At 44.1% G+C, this 22,181-nt stretch overlaps 1 protein-coding gene across 5 annotated transcripts in view; it reads right to left on the minus strand.

The window, feature by feature from the left end:
- The window catches only part of LOC110491482 (thyroid hormone receptor alpha-B), a 149,493-nt gene that overhangs the window by 15,174 nt on the left and 112,138 nt on the right, over nucleotides 1-22,181 (minus strand). For 4 of the 5 annotated variants that reach the window (XR_016487158.1, XR_016487159.1, XM_021564964.3 and 1 more), the window contains 4 exons: nucleotides 16,076-16,326; nucleotides 8,851-8,912; nucleotides 7,657-7,695; nucleotides 4,520-4,620 (listed from right to left, as the gene is read on the minus strand). Coding sequence is in view for 3 of the 5 variants with exons in the window: in XM_021564964.3 (XP_021420639.1) it covers nucleotides 4,520-4,620; nucleotides 7,657-7,695; nucleotides 8,851-8,912; nucleotides 16,076-16,131 (258 nt within the window). In the remaining 2 variants the exon portion in view is untranslated. Of the gene's footprint in view, nucleotides 1-4,519; nucleotides 4,621-7,656; nucleotides 7,696-8,850; nucleotides 8,913-12,551; nucleotides 15,193-16,075; nucleotides 16,327-22,181 lie in introns of those variants that run through there. The other variant, XM_036946367.2, reaches the window with a different exon arrangement.

The following is a 22,181-nucleotide window of genomic DNA, read 5'->3' on the forward strand; positions in this document are numbered from 1 at the left end:
TCTATTAAATTAGTCAAATCAGGAACATTTTACATTTGGCTAGAAATGAATAAGGAAATTATCTCAACAGAGAAAAATGTCCTCGTGTGCTACCCGGCAGGTAGCCTAGTGGTTAGAGCGTTGGGCCAAAACAACCAACAAAAACGGGTTACAACTCCTGCAGCTCTAGCATGCTGGGTCTGTACAGTCAATGGTAGGCTTCAAGGGGACTCTTATGGTAGGTACACCTACAGCTCATTCCTTGGCAGTAGTACTGTAGATTACTTTATCACTGACCTTATCCCAGTCTCTCAGAGCGTTCACAGTCAGCCCACTGACACCCCTTTCAGATCACAGCAAAATCACAGTCTACTTGAACGGAGCAATACTCAATCATGAGGCATCAAAGCCAAAGGAACTGCATGAATCAAATCAAATTTTATTTGTCACATTTTAGCGAAATGCTTGTGCTTCTAGTTCCCACCATGCAGTAATATCTAACAAGTAATATAACAATTTCACAACAATTACCTCATACACACAAGTGTAAAGGAATGAATAAGAATATGTACATAAAAATATATATGGATGAGCGATGGCCAAACGGCATAGGCAAGATGCAGTATAGAGTACAGTATATACATATGAGCTGAGTAGTGTAGGGTATGTAAACATTATATAAAGTGGCATAGTTTAAAGTGACTAGTGATACATTTATTACATCCAATTTTTTATTTTTAAAGTGGCTAGAGATTGAGTCACTATGTTGGCAGCAGCCACACAGTTTTTCCAGTCTCTCGGTCCCAGCTTTGATGCATCTGTACTGACCTCGCCTTCTGAATGATAGCGGGGTGAACAGGTAGTGGCGAACAGGTAGTGGCTCGGGTGGTTGTTGTTCTTTTTGGCCTTCCTGTTACATCGGGTGGTGTAGGTGTCATGGAGGGCAGGTAGTTTGCCCCTGGTGATGCGTTGTGCAGACCTCACTACCCTCTGGAGAGCCTTACGATTGTGGGCGGAGCAGTTGCCATACCAGGCGGTGATACAGCTCGACAGGATGCTCTCGATTGTGCATCTGTAAAAGTTTTTGAGTGTTTTTGGTGACAAGCCGATTTTCTTCAGCCTCCTGAGGTTGAAGAGGTGCTTCTGCGCCTTCTTCACCACGCTGTCTGTGTGGGTGGACCATTTCAGTTTGTCCGTGATGTGTACGCCAAGGAACTTAAAACTTTCCACCTTCTCCACTACTGTCCTGTTGATGTGGATAGGGTGGTGCTCCCGCTGCTGTTTCCTGAAATCCACGATCATCTCCTTTGTTTTGTTGACGTTGAGTGTGAGGTTATTTTCCTGACACCACACTCCGAGGGCCTTCACCTCCTCCCCGTAAGCAGTCTCGTAGTTGTTGGTAATCAAGCCTACCACTGTAGTGTCGTCTGCAAAGTTGATGATTGAGTTGGAAGCGTGCATGGCCACGCATTCGTGGGTGAACAGGGAGTAGATGTTGTTTCCTACCCTCACCACCTGGGGGCAGCCCGTCAGGAAGGCCAGGACCCAGTTGTACAGGGCGGGGTCGAGAGCCTGATGATGAGTTTGGAGGGTACTATGGTGTTAAATGCTGAGCTGTAGTCGATGAACAGCATTCTTACATAAGTATTCCTCTTGTCCAGATGGGATAGGGCAGTGTGCAGTGTGATTGCGTCGTCTGTGGACCCATTGGGGTGGTAAGCAAATTGGAGTGGGTCTAGGGTGTCAGGTAGGGTGGAGGTGATATGATCCTTGACTAGTCTCTCAAAGCACTTCATGATGACAGAGGTGAGTGCTACGGGGCGATAGTCATTTAGTTCAGTTACCTTAGCTTTCTTGGGAACTGGAACAATGGTGGGAACAGCAGACTGGGATAAGGATTGATTGAATATGTCCGTAAACATACCAGCCAGCTGGTCTGCGCATACTCTGAGGACGCGGCTAGGGATGCCGTCTGGGCCGGCAGCCCTGCGAGGGTTAACACGTTTAAATGCTTTACTCACGTTGGCTGCGGTGAAGGAGAGCTCGCAGGTTTTGGTAGCGGGCCGTGTTGTTGGCACTGTATTGTCCTCAAAGCGAGCAAAGAAGTTGTTTAGTTTGTCTGTGAGCAGGACCTTCGTGATCCACGACGGGGTTGGATTTCTTTTTGTAGTACGTGATTGACTGTAGACCCTGCCACATACCTCTCATGTCTGAGCTGTTGATTTGCGACTCTACTTTGTCTCTATACTGACGCTTATTAGCTTGTTTGATTGCCTTGCGGAGGGAATAGCTACACTGTTTGTATTCGGTATTTGGTTTCCGGTTGCCTTGCCCTGATTAAAAGCAGTGGTTCGCGCTTTCAGTTTTGCACGAATGCTGCCATCAATCCACGGTTTCTGGTTGGGGAAGGTTTTAATAGTTGCTGTGGGTACAACATCACCGATGCACTTGCTAATAAACTCGCTCACCGAATCAGCGTATTCATCAATGTTAGTGTCCGACGCTATGCGGACCCTATCCCAGTCCACGTGATCTAAGCAATCTTGAAGTGTGGAATCAGATTGGTCGCACCAGCGTAGAACAGACCTGACCACGGGCGTTTCCTGTTTTAGTTTCGGTCTATAGGCTTGGCGCAACAAAATGGAGTCTATTTTCCGAAAGGAGGGCGGGGCAGGGCTTTGTATGTGTCGCGGAAGTTAGAGTAACAATGGTCCAGGATTTTCTCCGCCCGGGTCGAGCATTCGATATGCTGATTAAATTTAGGGAGTCATGTTTTCAGATTAGCCTTGTTAAAATCCCCAGCTACAATGAATGCAGCCTCAGGATATGTGGTTTCCAGTTTACATAGAGCCCAATGAAGTTCATTCAGGGCCATCGATGTGTCTGCTTGGGGGGGATATATACGGCTGTGATTATAATCGAAGAGAATTCTCTTGGTAGATAATGCGGTTGACATTTGACTGTAAGGAATTCTAGGTCAGGTGAGCAAAAGGACTTGAGGTCCTGTATGTTGTTATGATCACAGCGTGTCTCGTCAATCGTAGGGCATACCACCCCGCCCTTCTTCTTACCAGAGAGATGTTTGTTTCTGTCGGCGCGATGCGTGAAGAAACCAGGTGGCTGTACCGACTCCGATAGCGTGTCTCGAGTGAGCCACGTTTCCGTGAAACAAAGAACGTTACAGTCTCTGATGTCTCTCTGGAAGGCAACCCTTGCTCGGATTTCGTCTACCTTGTTGTCAAGAGACTGGATGTGAGCGGTGAGCGATGTGCCCGTCTATGGAGCCTGACCAGAAGACCGCTTCTTCTGCCCCTCCTGCAGCGCCGTTGAAACTGAGCTGCACTTCCTAACCTCTTGCCAAATTTATTACCATATTAGAGACACATATTTCCCCTGTTGCCACAAGAAAAGGGCAACCAGTGAAGAAAAAACAATTGTAAATAAATACAGCCCATATTTATGTTGATTTATTTACCCTTCTGTACTTTAGCTATTTGCACATCGTTACAACACTGTATATATATCCATACTATGATATTTGAAATGTCTCTATTCCTTTGGACTTTTGTGAGTGTAATGTTAACTGTTAATTTTTTATTTAACTTTTGTTTATTACCTATTTCACTTGCTTTGGCAATGTAAACATATGTTTCCTATGCCAATAAAGCCCTTTGAATTGAATTGAAAGTTGAGAGAGACAGATAGAGAAGGATCTGAAGTTGTAAAGCAGGGGGAGGGTGTCAGGCTGTCACTTGGACTACAGTGAGGCAAACAGATGACAGAACTGACATAGAGATGACATACTGTCAATATTGTGGAAGCTGTCACACTGCGTATGTGTGTATCTGTCACACACCCACTTGCTCACTAAAGCACTTACTTAAATTTGCCTGTCAAAGGGAGTTAGCGAGTGAGTGAGGTAGAGAGTGAGTAAGGTAGCGAGTGAGTGACGTATCGTGTGAGTGAGTTGGTGAGTGAATGGGGTCGCATGTGAGTGAGGTACAGCGTAAGTGAGTTAGCGAGTGAGTGAGGTGGCGCGTGAATGAGGTAGCGAGTGAGAGAGTGAGGTACAGCGTATGTAAGTTAGCGGGTGAGTGAGGGCGCGAGTGAGTGAGGTGGCGCGTGAGTGAGGTAGCGAGTGAGAGAGTGAGGTAGCGAGTGAGAGAGATAGCGAGTGAGGTAGAGCGTGAGTGAGGTAGCGAGTGAGAGATAGCGAGTGAGGTAGAGCGCGAGTGAGGTAGAGCGCGAGTGAGGTAGAGCGCGAGTGAGGTAGAGCGTGAGTGAGGTAGAGCGCGAGTGTGTGCACAGTACAAAAGTATCCTTACTTGCCCGAATTCAATGCAAATGAAGGTGAATACCCTTGTTAATTTGTGGTTAATGTTGTGATGAACTCTTCCCACACCTGAGCTTTGTATTTAGTGTCTCCTGACCTTGTCCCAACTTTCCCCACAAATGACCCAGTGCTTGAAGTAAAAAGAAAAGGTGCAGGCTCCATCCAAAAGTGGTGGCCTATAGGGAGCGCATGCCCTGTGTATCTCACCTTGCAGCCCTCACAGGTGATGCAGCGGTAATGGTAGCCAGTGGCCTTGTCTCCACACACCACACACGGTTCATCCTTTTCCAGATAGCTGGGGATGTACCCTGCAACACACAGAGAGAGGTGGAGAAGGAGAGAGTATGACGTCAGGTCCTGAAGTTCAATCTATTGCCACGTAGTACTGATGCTGTAAACATCAGAGGTCTCAAGATATGTGTAATAGATATCTCCCAATATATAAACCAGGTTTGCGTCAATTCCATTTCAATTCCAGATAGTTCAGGAAGTACACTGAAATTACAATTCCACTTCTTTTCAATTAGGAAAATGTGGAATTGGAATTTGGTTAACTTTCTGAAATGACTGGCTTTGAAATGGAATTGACCCCAAGCCTGGTCCAAACAGATACAATAGAAGACAGTCAAATAAAAAAAGTCATGATCTTATCCTAAGACCTCGGCCTACGGACCCCATCACATGAGAGTCAGGAAACAAACCACTAGAGGAGATGAGTGTGTGACAATGTGTGTGTGTGTGTGTGTGTGTGTGTGTGTGTGTGTGTGTAAATGTGTGTGTGTGTGTGCGCGTGTAAATGTGTGTGTGCGTTAATGCGTCTGTTCGCCTGAGAGAGAGGTTATTCTGTACTGTCTGTCTTTTCCTGGCCTGTAATGGAGGTGTAATGGAGGTGTAGGTCTGTAAATACATCTCCTCATATGAGGAATTGTACTTGGGCAGAGACTCCAACAAGTACCCTTCACTGTGAGAGCCACTCCAAAGCAATAAAGTCTGCCTCGCTGCTGAGTAGAAACCCCCCGCCCCAAAAAAAACATTCACTACCCAGCCTCTATCTCCTTCCTCTCTCTTTCTCCTTCCTCTCTCTTTCTCCTCCCTTATTCAGCCCAGCGCTCTTCTAGTCTTCACCTCAGGGAAAAAGTTATTTTTCCATACAGAACATTGAGATTTAGTGAGGGAGCGCATAGACACGCATTTAATAAAATCTATAATTGTGAGACTGGGGGAGAAGGTTTACGTGTTACACAAACACATACACTGCCAATGGAAGATCCTTGGACGCAGTTTAGGGAGCCAAGAAGTGCTGTCTGTCTGTGCGGGTTCCTCTCTCTGCATTACTGCATGGTGGAGGAGTGTGTGTGTGTGTGTGTGTGGGACGAAAGTAACACTTTTTCCCCCTGAGATCGATAGAGCTAGAGAGAACCTATTTTATGACAAACAACTTATATATGTCCTCTGCCATTAGCAACTGTCATTCATTTCTAGGGTCAGTGAGTTGAAATGAAATAGACTGAGAACAGAACTACCGCAATGTTACTTTTGTACCTGCCGGTGGGGCGGGAGTAACACAGCCTTGGGATGGAAGTAACAGCTGGCGAGGAGTGCACAATATCTGTCTTATCTCCATGTTTCTGCCTTGTAATGCTCGTCACTTTCAACAAATATACCATCAGACCTAATTTAATGTTTTTGTCGATTTGAATAACTAATGCTATAGGTTAGAACATCGCAATGTTACGCAAACCACAATATTTAGCCTTACAATATTAACATCGGACTAAACTGGATGACATAATAGCTAAATTAACCATACTTTACTATTCATGCTTAGCCCTACCAATCAGGCACGCTCCAGCTGTCCTTGTCATGCGCTCTCCTCGTGTCTCGATAGAATGGATGTCTTTATTCTCTTCACAAACGGCAAACTCATCATGCTCGTCACATTTCCATAGCTTGACAGAAGGTAATTGGCCCCCAGAATCATAAAGATACATGTTTCTAACCACTAACCCGTCGATAAAAGCTTGTGTGAGAAGATGATCCATCAAGTCAATTGATTAAGGCATAATTCTAATGTCATATATAATTCCATAATTTTTTACATAACATTCATATTGATATTATACTAACATTATAAAAACAAGATGAAGTAGGAGAGACAATGGCGCGTGCCTAAACGTTTATTTTATTTTATTCCAGGTCATCAGTTTACATTGTTTTATTTTTGTCTCATAAAAAACATGAGCTGGCGCACACCCGGAAAAACGATTGTGTGTGGAGGTGCTGACTAACGGCGAATAAACTATAAACTATAGAGGCACACACTCCATATATAAACTCCCAGCAATTTACTGGGTTAATCCCCAACGTTTGGGCATCACTGTGCCTTCTTCAGGGTAATGTCATGAATACTTGAACCAGGTTATGTAGACAAACACTGCAATTAGTGCCACCAATGACCATAGTGAGGGGTTTTGTCTCACCCATCTCTCCTATAACTTCTCACAGGCTAACTATTTTATTTATGTTACCTTTGTTTAACTAGGCAAGTCAGTTAAGAACAAATTATTATTTACAATGACAGCCTAGGAATAGTGGGTTAACTGCCTTGTTCCGGGGCAGAACGACAGATTTTTACCAGATTGTTACCTCAGCTCGGGATTCGATCTACCAACCTTTTGGTTACTGGCTCAACGCTCTAACGACTAGGTTACCTGCCGCCCCAACTAGCATGATACTTGAAACCTATGCTGTCATTTAGTCACTAGGTGGGTTAAGAAAAAATACGTTTGGAACCTAAAAACAAATAAACACAACTGTACAACCAAAAAACACTTCCGGGTCAGTTATTTTTACTTACATCGCTCAAAACCACTTTTTGTTGATAACTCTGCGAAACATGATTGGATTGGGCAGGGGGGGGGGGGGTGTCATCCTCCACATTAGGACTGTGCTGACTTCACTAAGTCATTCTAGCATCTGTGTTATCTGAGAAAATGGGTGTGTTACTTTCGCCCCGTGTTACTTTAGTCCCGGCTCTCCCTAGAGAAAGTAAAAAGGTGTTTATATGTGTGTGTGTGTGTCCGGACCACACTGAGTACAGTCTTACAAGTGTCAGTCTGGCTCTCTCAGAGGCAGAGGAGTGGACACTGGAAAGGGACAAGGCAGTACAGGACAGGGTAGGGATGCCCAGTCTCACAAGCCAGTCTGGGGGTTTTGATAGGAACCAGAGCCAAAATCAATAGTGCTGCTGAAGCCCACACCCTCTGCTATTGCTCCAATAGCTCAATTGAAGTACAGTCCCATCTGTTGAAATGTTCCGACCCAAAAGGATGTATGTAACTGACCTGTATTCTCTGACCCAGTCTGTCCGTATCCCTTCATTTCTGTTTAGAAAAGAAAAGTGACATTTAAATCTATTTTCAATGAATGCAAAATGGAAGAGTCAATGCTCTCTTCATAGAAAAACACTCCACTTTATTTCATCTAATTGTATCTAAATAAAGTCTTTCAAAATCAAATTCAGGCAAAATGACATACTGAATTTACTGACATACTGTTTTGGGGACAAACTTCTCTAAATCCTTTAAAAATATACTTTTACACGTTTCCTTCGTGGGTTCTTCAGATGATAAAACCCTATTGAAAAAGGTTGAGGGTGCCATGCCATGTGCCAATAGCACTTAGGTAATAAGAACCTGCACTATGCCCCACCACCCCTCAAAGCCCGGCTCAGACATAAGTTTCCCAGCGGAGATGGACCATGGTGGGTCACATGATTCAGGTCTAGCTGGCTGAGAGCAAGGTGGGTTGTTGGGGGCTACGGGCTTCCTCATTGGTCTGTCCGTCCATAGGCCCGGGATGAGTATCGTGGCAAGGAAACAAAACAAGAAGCGGATTTCACTCCTTTAGGAAAACAGCCCTAATGTTGGAAACATTTATTTTCCAAGCTATAGCACACAATATTTTACATACAGCAGGTTTTCAAAAGGACCAAAAAGATTGGTACTGTATGCTTCGTGTTAGCTTTTTTTTTTTTTTCATGAAATAAATATTGCAATACTAGTATCGTCACAGCCCTATCTGCCCAGTTGGCATTCAGGAGATGACAAGCGCAGATGTTTTCTAGCATCTCGGCAGATGACACAGATTCCTCTAAACTGTTTTTCTTGCTCTCTCTCAACTCCCGGCACTTTAAGATGTCAATCAGAGACTGCAGTCTACTGCAGGAAGAAAGATAGCAGAGCGGCTGGCTCTCGTTTACCGCTGAAAGATGTGGCTCAGGCTCCCTTGTTTCTCCTCATAGGTGATAAATACATACTCAAAATGTAAAAGGTGCCAGTGAATTATGAGCTGTGACATCTGTGTTTCCCACACAAGCACACAACGTACAAACCAGGCGACAGGTTGGGAACACAATTCAGGTTTGAGTTTTTGCAGAGTTGAAGACTCTAAGGCTGTAAAAATCGAACCTAACAGTACATTGCTTACATAGTGTCTTTGTTTGCAAATGGCTGTAAGTCTACCGTAACTGTACCTACCAGACATGCTCTTCACCGAACATGAGCTGCTCTTTCTTTTCCTTTTCGGGCCATCGATCCACCTGCAGAATGAGAAAAGAAGAGAGAGAGAGAGAGAGAGAGAGGGAGAGAGGGGGGGGGGGGGGGGGAGTGTATGTGTAAAGGAGGAAGCAGGAATTTAAAACACAGGCAGAGTGGAGGGCATGTCTGCATATTTTATCCTTGAAACGGAAAAGGCGCAACACTCGCTCACCATAAAAATGTATTGTTTTATTTAAGCAAGGTTAAAAGATTAACGTTTCAGCCCTTCAATGGGGATTTCATTTTTTGGGTTGCACCTCGACTCAAGTTGATTGAGCGCCCCCCCACTTCTTTGCATGTTTCAACATGCCAGTTCTCCAACAGGAACCTTTCAGGACTCTAGCAGTGCTCTAGTTTAAGGGGGTGGAGAAAATGTCTGCCCTTCCACTTCAATTTACATTGGAGGGGAAAGCAAGAACAACAACCACACACACATACACCAATGCGCAAACATGCACACAGTCGGCAACACACAAATACACACCTACGATTTTCAATATCATTACATTTGAAAAATGTTATGTCAACATTTCCCAGGCGGCCATGTAGGCATTAATGAATCAATAATAGAATCATACAATCAATTCGACTTTGTTTTACCTACCATAACTACATAATGGTAATAATTTATTTGAATGGTAAATCTCTATTGATAAACTGGGCAAATTGTGTGTGTATGGAAACAATCTTACATTATCCTACTGACCAACAACATTTGCATAGAAGTAGGTTTTTGTAGGTTTTTGGTTAAAATTTGTTAGCTTCAGCTGTAAGCTAGGTGGGAAAGTTAGCTTTCCGTGAATGTTGTTTATTATAGAGCTAGCTAGCAGGTTACGGGTATCTTCTGGCTTTGTAAAGTGTTGTAGCCTGTATGGAAATTGTTTTGCCTAACAGAAAACAAATGAACTGTTTTAAAATGCAGTGTCGCATTATTCAAGTGTCTTTATTATGTACAGTATTAGTGAGGCACGAGCCAGAGATGCAGCCATTGGCTCAGAGCAATAAGTGAGTAAAACTGGTTTAGAAAAAGTTTCACCGGAGAGGCACAGGGCGGTGGCCCTATAAAGGGGACCTTGGCTGTGCCGATAGTCAATAGACTAGGAACTATTTATTTATTTAACCTATATTTAAAGGAAAGGGCTATATCGGCCAAAAATATAGTCCGAACCGATCGGTCGTTCTCACACACACACACACACACACACACACACACACAGCCCATCTGAATAAAGCACACCTCTGTAACAGGAGAACTTAGCACACTTAGCCTAGGAGAGAGTGCACTAATAAGTAACGCTGTAGGATCTATCGGACGTCAACACTAATGTTTCCCTGCGGTCCCTCTGCAGCCCTCCAGACACTCCTGAGCACTTCAGCTTCTTGCACCATGAGAAGCTCTTTAATGCCAGCTCCAGGTCTGCTAGGGGAGTGGGTCTCCATCAAAGTGTATAAAACCTGATATAGCTTACTAAAGTGAATTTGGACACTCGTTTGTCTGAACTCTCTCTCCCTCTCTGCTCTCAGTAAATAGCGATCGTTGCTAAGGGAATCCTAAGGACATAAGTGGTTGTTTCACTGGCTTCCTAATTGGGATGAGTTGTTTTCAATTATAGTAACGTGGGTGCCACAGTGAGCCTAATCAAGCCTTAAAGGGGCAATCTTCCAGTTCAAATACTAACAAAGTGGACACCCCGCCACTGTTTTGGTGAATAGCTGAGGGATGGGGCTGGAGAAATGTAACCACTCTCAAATTCTTAGACAGAGCCATGGATGCAAGGACTGACCATCCATTATATCAAAATGACAGTTTAACCATGTTTTGAGGCTATACAGTGTTGGTTTACATTTACCTTTTTTTTACAAACATTGGACTAAAACAAGCTTATATTTGGGGTTCTGACGGGGTATATTATTCAAGAATAAATGGGTACACATCATCATTTATACGTCCAAAAAATGGATAGCAACTGCAGATAGCCCCTTTAAAGTATTGAACTAAAAGTCTTAAAGTCAACTCTTAAATGTTTCATAGAAAAATAGAATAAAGGTATACTACTGCCGCCTGCCAAGCCTCCATATCTAAATCACCCTCACAGGCAATCAATTCAGAAATAACTTGAATGAAAACACAACCTCCACCATCACAGCCAACCCGACAGAGATGAATAAGCTGAACACCCTAGCCGGAGCCCTCAGAAGTGGCTAGCCTAAACCTAGCGTCCAGCCCCCTCTCAACTCTCTGTTGTGCCAGCTATAAAAAGATGCCTTCAGAGCTTCACACACAGCTCAAGTCTTCTGCTGAGGCGAGAGTGAAATAGAAGGAAAAACCTACTCTGTGCACTGCTTTTCACCACAACAACAAAAAACATCAATTATTTCATACTCAAATGGAGGGAGGCCAAGTGGGGGGGGGGGGGGGGGGGGCAAGTGCCTTTTAGGAACTCAATTCAAGGAGCCATTTGCAGTTTGCTTGGTTGCAGTGTAGGCTAATACACACTAGTGCCGTGATGGAAAAAATATTGCGATGCTTGGTACATGGCAAAAATGAACTCACAAAGCAGACAAGCTATTTGGTCCTTTAAAAACCTGATGTAATTAAAATACTGAGAGCTATAGCTTGGAAAATAAATACATGTGACTGGATGACAACATAACGATGTTTGTCTTCAACATTAGTGCGCTTTTCCTAAAGAAGTTAAATCCGCTTTGTGTTTTGTTTCCTTGCCACAATACTAACGAGTATCACAATACTGGTATCGTCCCGGGCCTACGGACGGACAGACCAACGACGAAGCCCGTAGCCCCCAAAAACCCAGCATGCGCTCAGCCAGCTAGACCTGAGTCATGTGACCCACCATGGTCCATCTCCGCTGGGAAACTAAGTATCGCGAAACTGGTATCGTCCCGGGCATAATATCCACCCTCTGTGGGTCGGAAACAGGGGCAATGGAAATGAAGCCTGTGAAGTGACTTCCATTGTCGGACGTTAATAAGGTGACACTCCATCCTAACTCCTCCTCCACATTTACTGGATTGGTTCAACAGTGCAGACGAGAACCTCCCCCGACAGTTTTTTTTCCTTCTCGTCAGGACCTGCTACATTAGGTTAGCTAATACCAACGCCAGAAGCTGAGGAAACATTTTGTGTGTGAATTTGTATATACGTATTGGTACGTCGCAGAGCTAAAGGGAAGCTTTTTGAAGTGCCCCTATCTTATGAAAACAATGCTTCATTTGGGTACAATTATGTAAGGACTTGGCGGCCAAGCAGGTTTTAAACTGTGCCACACTGCTCGGGAATTACAGCACATAGCACTTTTGCAGAAACATACTGTACAACAGGACTAAAAAAAAACATTTTTAACTGCAATGTGATCTTACAGGTTCCAGCACATAGTTGTGTGAATCAGATAGCAAAATCAAAGTTTGATTCCCCAAGGTTTGATTCCCCAGGATTTGATTCCCCAAGATTTGATTCCCCAAGATTTGATTCCCCAAGGTTTGATTTTCTGCTCAAAAATCAAAGCAAGCAACATTACTGTAGCAATGTACCATCCCTGAAAAACAACAACACAGGCACAGTGCAATTAACCTGCAAAACAAAAAGTGACAGTCCAAAACATGAAAAAAACATTTCTGACCTTATAACGCAGTGTGAGTGTAGAATATGCATTGCGAGAAGAGTGGCTGGCCTCTCAAACAGCTGGCAAATTGGAGAGACATCTACTGTACAGTGAACCTGCTGCCAGCCATGTTTTAGCTCTGAAAAGACTCTCTCTCTCTCTCTCTCTCTCTCTCATTTCTCGAAATAAACCCCTTCTCTCTCGCTCTCCCTCTAGCCCCGCCCCTGCTCTCTGATTGGACGTGGGACAGCCTCTCCACCTGAGGGTCTGACAACGGGTTTTGGGATGATTGATGGTGGGTTGATATGGCAACTAACAGGTAGCTGTCAGGCAGGCTCTGACCACAAGGCGGGTTCCATGGGTCTATTTCTGTACTTCAGCAACAGAGCCGAAAGCGCAATGACTTGAAATGAGGGCGACTTACTTAAAGAGATTTAGAAACATAGCTAATTGTCGACGACCCAACATTTACGAGGCAAAACAGAAATCGTCAATGCTCGAATGCAGAAATATCAAAGACATTACATTGACGGACCCCTTTAAAACTGGCTCAGATGTCTTTTTATGAAGTAGCCCTATCATGTGACTCAAGTCTTCAGGGACTGAAATACTAAAGTAAACAAGTCGTGTACCTTTAAGAGAAGCCTGACTTCAATCTATACCCCACCAGCCTATGCAGGACGTCGGGCCCTACATTTAGGTCCAGTACTACACAGTAGCTTATTGTTCCCAGTGAATTGCGCATACTAAAACCAGATTTGCATCGGATTTCAGGCGTGTAAAGTCTTGTTTGCTAGACAGGTTATTTACAAATAATGCCAGTGAAATCAGAGATAGAAATTAGAGCCATGCACACACACACACCTCTCTCTCTTTCTCAGGTCAGTAATTACAAGCAATTATACTTCTGGCTGTGATAGAGGTCCCTGCCAAAAGGAAATCAAAACATTGTTTGTCTCACATGTCCAATGAATGCGTAACAAGATGACAATAGTGTACTACAGGCATTGTTGCTTCTCATACTGTTTCATAATGAAGCTGGGCATATCACATCCACTGCTATTCATCTTCCATATGACACAAGGAAGTCGTAAAAGCAATATTGATGTCATGAGAGGAAGGGAAAGCAAAGTCGTCTATTCCACATTGGTTCAACCAGCGTGTGCCCAGTGAGCAGTGACCGCAATTGCATGACAGAAATGGCATTGTTTGGTATGGAAATTGAATTAAGAGTCACAGAGGCTGGAGAAATTCAAGAAGCCAAAATACAACTTGTACAATGTCGGAAAGAGAAAATAAATACCCTGTTTGTACGGATCTCTCATTCGATAGTGAAGCCTGTCGGTTTCACACTGCAAACCTTATCTGAATAGAGAGGATGAGCGTGTGCGTGCCCGTTTGATAACGGATATGGGCACAACAGCTGTAAGAGAATAATCCAGCCCGTCTCTGTTCTCTACACCACTTCCATTTCCGCCATCTTATCAGCAATTAGAACAGATTTGATCATCCAATTGCAGTGACTTCGTTGCAACAACGACATTGACAACGGTGTTGCCAAATAGCGCTCGGCAAACCATTGCCTACATAAGTAGAATAAGATCGGGCAGTGGCTTTTTGGCAAGGTTGAGAACACTAAGGAAACAAAGAAAGCTGGTGCTAAGCCATTTGCTACCATCAGCAACCACAGCACCACAAGACATGAAATTACTGTGCGTCTCTCGTTTTATTCCTGCCTCGAGCAAGTGCAAGAGAAGAAGCGGGAGACTTCCCTGCACCAGCCCTGTATTACTTTCATCTACTCTCATCCGAACAGTGACGTTAAAAGGGACAGTTCAGCAAAGTTGCGTATTCAGATATTTGTTGCCTTACCTGAACAGCAGGAGTGACTGCAATCCACAGTTGCTAGGCTAAAGTCATTCCTTGTTCACAGACTGCTTTCAAGGTAAGGAAACAAATGTATACATCTGTCATTTGGTTCAACTATCCCCAGTTTCACTTCAAAGGTTCGCAAGGACCTAAAGGAGCGCTTTAATCACATTCACTACAGTATCAAACAGTTCAATCTACTCCAATGTGATTAGCAAACAGTCCAAATCAGGATCAAGCTCTTTAATTCCTCCCCGTCTTTAATTAACACAGCGACAGCAGCCTTAATTTAGCCCTGAACCTTCACTACACACACGCACGCACGCACACACGAGCCCAACTGCTAATCTACTGACAGGGGTCCATCGCGGCTGAGAAATTTTGTCCGGCTCCTGTGGCTTTCCTTTCATTTGCGCCTGGGTAATATGCCAAAGGGCTCTGCGCCGGGGAATTTGACACAGTATTCCAGGGAGCCGGAGACCCTCTCCGTGGCCCACGTGTCACAACCACGACACACAACACACACAAGCACAACGTAGCGTACACACACAAGGGCAAGCACAAGCAAATAAACACCCACACAAGCTCACGGACGCACGCAAACACAGACCTTGATGCACGTACTGTATCCAACCGCTCTCAAACACATCAGTATGCATAAATAATGTAGACACACGTACCACTGTAACAGAACACAAACACCACCACTATCAACCATATAAAACTATAGGCTATGCTACCAGAATGTGGTGTCATTCTAACCTAGCCAGGCTGCTCTCTCTCTCTCCCCCAACCCCCATATTGCTCTCTCTCTTCCTCTCTCTCCCTCTCTCTCCTCATCTCTTCTCTCTCTCCTCTCTCTCTCTCTCTCTCTCTTCTCTCGCCTCTCTCTCTCTCTCCAATCGCTCCGAGGCAAATCAGACTGACTGATAGTTGTGCTTTTTGAGCAGGAGGAGGTTGCTCTTTGATAAAAGTCCTTGTTTCACTCTGACACAGCCTGACTGGTTGAGACAGAGGAGCTTCCATTTCACTGATGTTGTGTTCTAATAAATGATGACAAGGGAACGACCTGTGTTCGTGTCTGGTGGACTGGCTCCGAGCAGTTAGTAAGTTACACACGTGTTCAGGGTCGGGAAACCTGGAGTACTAGTTTTTAGGTTTCTTCGAAAACGAGATCATTTTTTTTTAGCTGTTTCAACTTGCAGGCAGTAGACAAAGAGGAAAGAGAGAGAAAGAGGAAAGAGACAAAGAGGAAAGAGAGAGAAAGAGAGGGAGAGAGGAAAGAGAGAGAAAGAGAGGGAGAGAGGAAAGAGAGAGAAAGAGGAAGAGAGGGAAGAGGGAGAAAGAGGGAGAGAGGGAAGGGCGAGAAAAAGAGAGGAAAGTGAGAGAAAGAGGGAGAGGAAAGAGAGAAAGAGGGAGAGAACGAAGAGCAAGAAAGAGAGGGAGAAATGAGAGAGAGAAAGAGGGAAGAGAGATGGATGAGAGAAAAGAAAGAGAAGCACAGCGAGAGAGAGAGCAGACTTTCAAAACAAAAGGGTAAAACCCAGGAATTCTACACTTTCCGCAGAAGACCCCTAACCCATAAGACCATGTGATCCCTATCCACTGTGTGATGTTAGCGGCAGGGTTATAGCCTGTATGGTTGAGACCAGGAAGTGGGGGGCAGGACTCACCGTTTCTCCTCTCCCTCTGATAGGCTAGGGTCCTGCTCCTTGGGCATGTGTTCCATTCACCTTAATTCCATCCAACAGCCAATCATGCGAGACTGAGGCGGGCCCCACCCTCGGATGCTCGCTGGTCATTCGCAGGTAGGGGGGTCAGTCAGTGCGACATCACAGGGTCCCGGTCCGGGCGGGCTCTAGCCTCCGGAGCGACCCCCCTGTGCTGGCCCTAGGACTGACGAATGGACTGGACCGGACAAGATCTATCAATGAGAGAATAGGATATATTCAGTTAGCAAGAACTCCACGTAAACAATCAGTTAGCATGACTTCCATATACAGTAAGCGACTTCCATACGTTTGGTTAGTATGACCTCCATGTATACATTCAGTTAGCTTGGCTAAATGTATACATTCAGTTAGCTTGGCTAAATGTATACATTCCGTTAGCTTGGCTAAATGTATACATTCCGTTAGCTTGGCTAAATGTATACATTCAGTTAGCTTGGCTAAATGTATACATTCCGTATACATTCCGTTAGCTTGGCTTAATGTATACATTCCGTTAGCTTAGCTTAAAGCGCACATTCTGTTAGCATTAGCTGGATAGGTTATTGTCATGGGAGAGAAGCGAGAATAGAACAGAGGGAATATCATTGACTGCCAATCAACAACAGTGGATACAAATTTTGTTTTAGTGCCAACCATGTTACTCAACAAGGATTCTCGTTCCTTTTTCTCTGTCTCCCTCCTGTACGTAAATAGAACAGACAAGAACTACCATGATTTCAGATGACATGTCCTCGTGTTTCCGTAGGGTTCAGACCATAACAGACTTGCCAGAGAGTGGTCTTTCATATTGGCCACATTGTTTATGCAACCTTTTCCAAACGCTTCATGGGAGAAGGTCTCACACGTTGGCCTAACATGCGTGACCCCTGACTCCTGGCCAGACGACGACAGGGCTTTCCAAGAGTTTCTGAGAAACACACACACACACACATTTGCATATACACACACACACAAGCGACCTATTCAACCTTTTTGACCGCTCTATTCTTCCTCCCCTAATCCCTCGCTTCAACGCCTTCCCAATCCCAAACAGAGGGATGGAACGATTGCGAGCACGAGATTGTTGTCAGCAATCGCTAATATAACAGTGGCACCGCGTAATTGCCACATAATAGTGCGAGTTGAAATGCTGCGATCTCAACGGTACAATGGACTACATCGCTTCACCAAGCTTACTGTGTTCTATTTCACAGCACGTCGACTGCTTTAAAGCCGGATTGTCGTGTCATTTTATGGTAAGAAAGTGAAACCTATTGTGCCTTTCATGTATTCCGTTTTCCTCCAAGAGTGGCTGAATATTTTCCATCTATATTTCACATGGAAAATCATTTGCTGGTGTATGAATCTTCTTCATTGTAAAATTACAGACAAAAATGATCACTGATTTATTTGACGGTCATGTTAGCTTGACGTTTCGACAGTTCCCTCTTCGAGGTCAAAAGCCCAAACCCATGAATCAAGGCGTGTGTACGTAACCCCAGCCTCCGTGTCACACTTAACGATTTACAAGATGTCGACTGATGCACAGGTGGGAGTTTTACTAGCCAACTTCACCATTTACTATGTTAAACAAATGTTGAACCGCGGCATTAACAGCCTCTCTCAATCTATTTACAGCTTGAACACGCTCCGTGATAAGAGGAACTTGAGACGAACGCATACCAGCCGCACAGCATCATGGGGGGAAAAGGGGAGGGGTGTATGTTCGAGAAGTGGTCGGCCTCCTACAGTGATGTCCTGACCCTGATAGATAACGCTAATAGCTGACCATAATACAGCGGCCTATCTAGCCATTTATTATCAAGGTTATCGTGCAGAGGTGGGCTGCAGGACTAGCCAGACCCCCGTGGACATAATATATATTTCATATTCTACAGCGAGTTCAAGGACATTTCAAGGCAACGTACCATAATGTGATGCAGTGGTTCTTGTAATACTACGGTGGACTGTTAATAAGAACAAATATAAGAGCTCAGCTGGCCTATCAACTCACACGGCATGTGCTGGTTTCAGAGCTGCTAACACGAGACACACACACACACGCAGACAGACACACACACACGGAATCCAGCGCAACACACGTGCACTGCATAGTCATGTAGTCTCCTCGACCCTAAACCACAAATGTGAGGACAAATTGTGATAAAAAGCTGGATAGGACAGTAATGAGACACATTCACCAGAAGGATCACAAGAAAACCATTGACAGAGCTATCCCTGTGCTGCTTCTGCATGTACCCGTTGGAAGAATTTGTCCGCGGCAATAAAACAGACAGAGGCTAAAGGGACTCATTGTGTTACAGTCAAATGGAGAAAAACAATGCAACCACATCTTGAAGTTCAAGAATGATTTAAAATCGGTTAAATCTCCAATACGGTCCAATAGATTAGATTAGATAGAGAAATGTTCTTCTGTCTATGTGCGATGTCCCATTTTCACTCTATGCCCGACCGCTAGCTCATTTCTAGCCTCATCAGTGCTGTGGCCTTGCCTGCACCTACTCAGATATCCATGCGTATGCCGTCTCCCTATAGCCAAGGTCAAGCCCATACAGACTATCAAACAGCCCACCCCTACTAAAGCATGTTTTATTATTACATAGGGTTCTTGAGAGAGAGAGAGAGAGAGAGAGAGAGAGAGAGAGAGAGAGAGAGAGAGAGAGAGATGATAAGATTATGGTAGTCAAGAAGAAAAGCAAGATGGCGCACGGGGAGAGGCTTTCAAAAGACAGAGTACAGCACACAGTAAATCTATACTTTCCTCTGAAAGTCCAGTAAAGGAGAGAGAAGAGAGACAGGAGAGAATGGGAACAGAGAGAGAGGGAGACAGAGGTAAATAGGGAACTTTAATTAGATCACAGTTGGTTGGCCTGGGGAGAGAAAATGAACTTAGTTTTTAGGGCTTACAAACCAATAACAGGAAAAGGGAAAGAAAACACTGAATAATACATTTAAGGTGGAACGGACAGCGTTTGACTGCTTTGCAGTACAATACAGACAATACAAACAGACAATCATATCAGTCAAAAATATCAAACTCCTCGTTTGTGCTACAAAACCAACTTCATAAATGGTTTTAAAAATAGTTTATGTTTGACTCAAAATTCCACAATGTACTGTAAGTGTAAGGCCTTGTTGGCAGAATAGATGTATGCAGTACACTGAATGATTTATATAATTCACCAAGACATTTCTTGGTTGTCCAAAACATATTGCTATCAGGTTGTAAATCACAGCTGGCCTGGAACATAAGTCAATATTTTGGAAAAAAATGTACAACTGTAATAACTAAGTCATAACATGGCTAATATGCTAGCGCACATGTCAAATACAAGGCCTGAGTATAAGCGAGTCAACAGTTGAGTCACCTACTTTATAAAATGACAGTCTGATGTGCTCTCATCTGTGAATTCAACTTCAATTGCGCTGCTTTTGTGTGTCCCGTTTACAGCGCACAGCAGAGGGAAAGTGTACAATCCTAGCTCGGCTACTAAAAACGTGCAGTCTGGCTTTGGTTTTTAAAGCTTGACAATGAATAACCCAAAAACAAAACTCCATCCAATGAGAAACATATAGGCCTATTACAGCAACATTTGAGCAGTAGCCTAGGCTGGCTACTCAACTGTAAGACATTTTGAGTCCGCCACACAGCAATGCTGCATTCAACCGCACCAGTGACCCCTGCAGTTGCAAATAAAGGCAAATCATGTTTTAAGTTGAAATGTTACAATAACCTATAGCTCTGATTTTGTTATTTGGAGTTATTAAATACTTTTTGATTAGGGTTGGAGCATATTATGGGCATCTGCAAGCACAGCAGCAAAGGCTGGACAAATAGTATTTATCTATTCTTTTGTTTTAATATGTTAAAATGCTATACAAAGCATCCTGTGTGCATACAGTGCCACAGACGCTGTATCTCTCAGAGTCTGGCAAGCGTGACTAGCACATGTAACAAGAAACATAGGTATATACTGAATGTGCAGACAGCTACAGTATGGATCTAGTCAAGTGGGGGATGATTACTTGAGAATAATCAAATCCCATTTCATGTCACTGTAAGGACCGACGCTGGAGATGAGAAGCAAGTACAGGGAGTGAACATTTAATGGAAAATGGACATCAAACAAAACAAGAACAGGGTCTGGGCCGGAGGAACAAAACGACATGACGACAATAATGCTGACGGGCAACAAACTGAGGATCAAACAGATATAGTAGGGGCAATCAACAACGTGAAGGAGTCCAGGTAAGTCCAGTGAGCGCTGGTCCGCGTAATGATGGTGACAGGTGTGAGTAATGAATGGCAGCCTGGCGCCCTCAAGCATCAGAGAGGGGAAGCGGGAGCAGGCGTGACAGTCTCATACATGCCGAATATAACCTTGAAATGCTTACTTACGAGCCCCTAACCAGCAATGCAGAGTTTTTAAAAAGTAAGTAAGTGAAATTGGCTAAATAAATGAAAGGAAAAAAATAACAAGGCTTTATACGGTCGGTACCGGTACCGAGTCGATGTGCAGGGGTACGGGTTAGTAATTGAGGTAATATGTACATGTAGGTAGGGGTAAAGTGACTATGCATAGATAATAAACAGAGAGTAGCAGCAGCTCATGTGAGAAGTGTGAAGGAATGTGAATGTATGTGTGTGTGGCGTCAATATGCATGTGTGTGTGTGTGTGTGTTGAATACATCTCTAAACAATGTGAGCCCGGCCATTTCTTCAGTCACTCTCACTCACATGGCCTGATCTGTTTCCCTGTCAAATCAACCCTCCAACTTTTAATTGGGGCTTGAGAATCTGGGCTCGCTCCCCGAGCTGCACTTTAATTGGCATACTATAAAATGCCAACTTTAAAACGCATGAGAAAGAAAAACGAGTGAACTTGTGATGTTGGCGCGTGGGGCAGCCTCTGTATCAATTAAACATCCCTCTATTTATTTAGTCTTTTAGTTCCCACCAATTTGATTGACGTCTCTCAGTTCTTTATTTGGGGGGGGGGGGGTGGGGGAATGACAAAAGGGAGGAGAATTGATCGGTTAAAAAGGAGGAGAGAGGGAGAAGAAGCTCTTGATGGAGGAAGAGAGGGAAGTTTAGATCAAGGACGTCTGAGGTTTAATGTGTAGTTGATGTGACGGAGTGAAATAGGTTGAACTGTAAAGAGGAACTTGACAGAGAGATCTAGGGCTGTCGACTTGTTTGGAGCTTGAAGAACTGCGGGTGCTCGATCTGCTGCAGTGCAATCAGTGGAAGTCTCCTAAGACTCCTTTCCAAGTTGGTGTATAATTCACCCTGACTCACATGGCCTTATTGCAGTTGGTGAAAGTAGTGTTAATCAATGCAACGAGGCTCCCCTACTAAGGGCTTTATAGACCATACTTTGTATTTTTTATTTCACCTTTATTTAACCAGGTAGGCCAGTTGAGAAGTTCTCATTTACAACTGTGACTTGGCCAAGATAAAGCAAAGCAGTGTGACACAAACAACAACCCAGAGTTACACGTGGGATAAACAAAAGTACAGTCAATAACACAATAGAAAAATCTATATACAGTGTGTGCAAATGAAGTAAGGAGGTAAGGCAATAAATAGGCCGATAGTAGCGAAGTAATTACAATTTAGCAATTTACACTGTAGTGATAGATGTGCAGATGATGATGTGCAAGTAGAAATACTGGTGTGCAAAAGAGCATAAAAGTAAATAAAAACAATATGGGAATGAGGTAGGTACTTGGATAGGCTATTTACAGATAGGCTGTGTACAGCTGCAGCAATCGGTAAGCTGCTCAGATAGCTGATGCTTAAAGTTAGTGAGGGAGATATAAGTCTCCAACTTCAGTGATTTTTGCAATTCGTTCCAGTCATTGGCAGCAGAGAGCTGGAAGGAAAGGCAGCCAAAGGAGGTGTTGCATTTGGGGATGACCAGTGAGCTGAGATAAGGCAAAGCTTTACCTAGCAAAGACTTATAGATGACCTGGAGCCAGTGGGTTTGGCAACGAATATGAAGCGAGGGCCAGCCGACGAGAGCATACAGGTCGCAGTGGTATA

The sequence above is a fragment of the Oncorhynchus mykiss genome, chromosome 16, assembly GCF_057628025.1.
Source record: "Oncorhynchus mykiss isolate SJ-2025 chromosome 16, ASM5762802v1, whole genome shotgun sequence".
NCBI classification, from domain to species: Eukaryota; Metazoa; Chordata; class Actinopteri; order Salmoniformes; family Salmonidae; genus Oncorhynchus; species Oncorhynchus mykiss.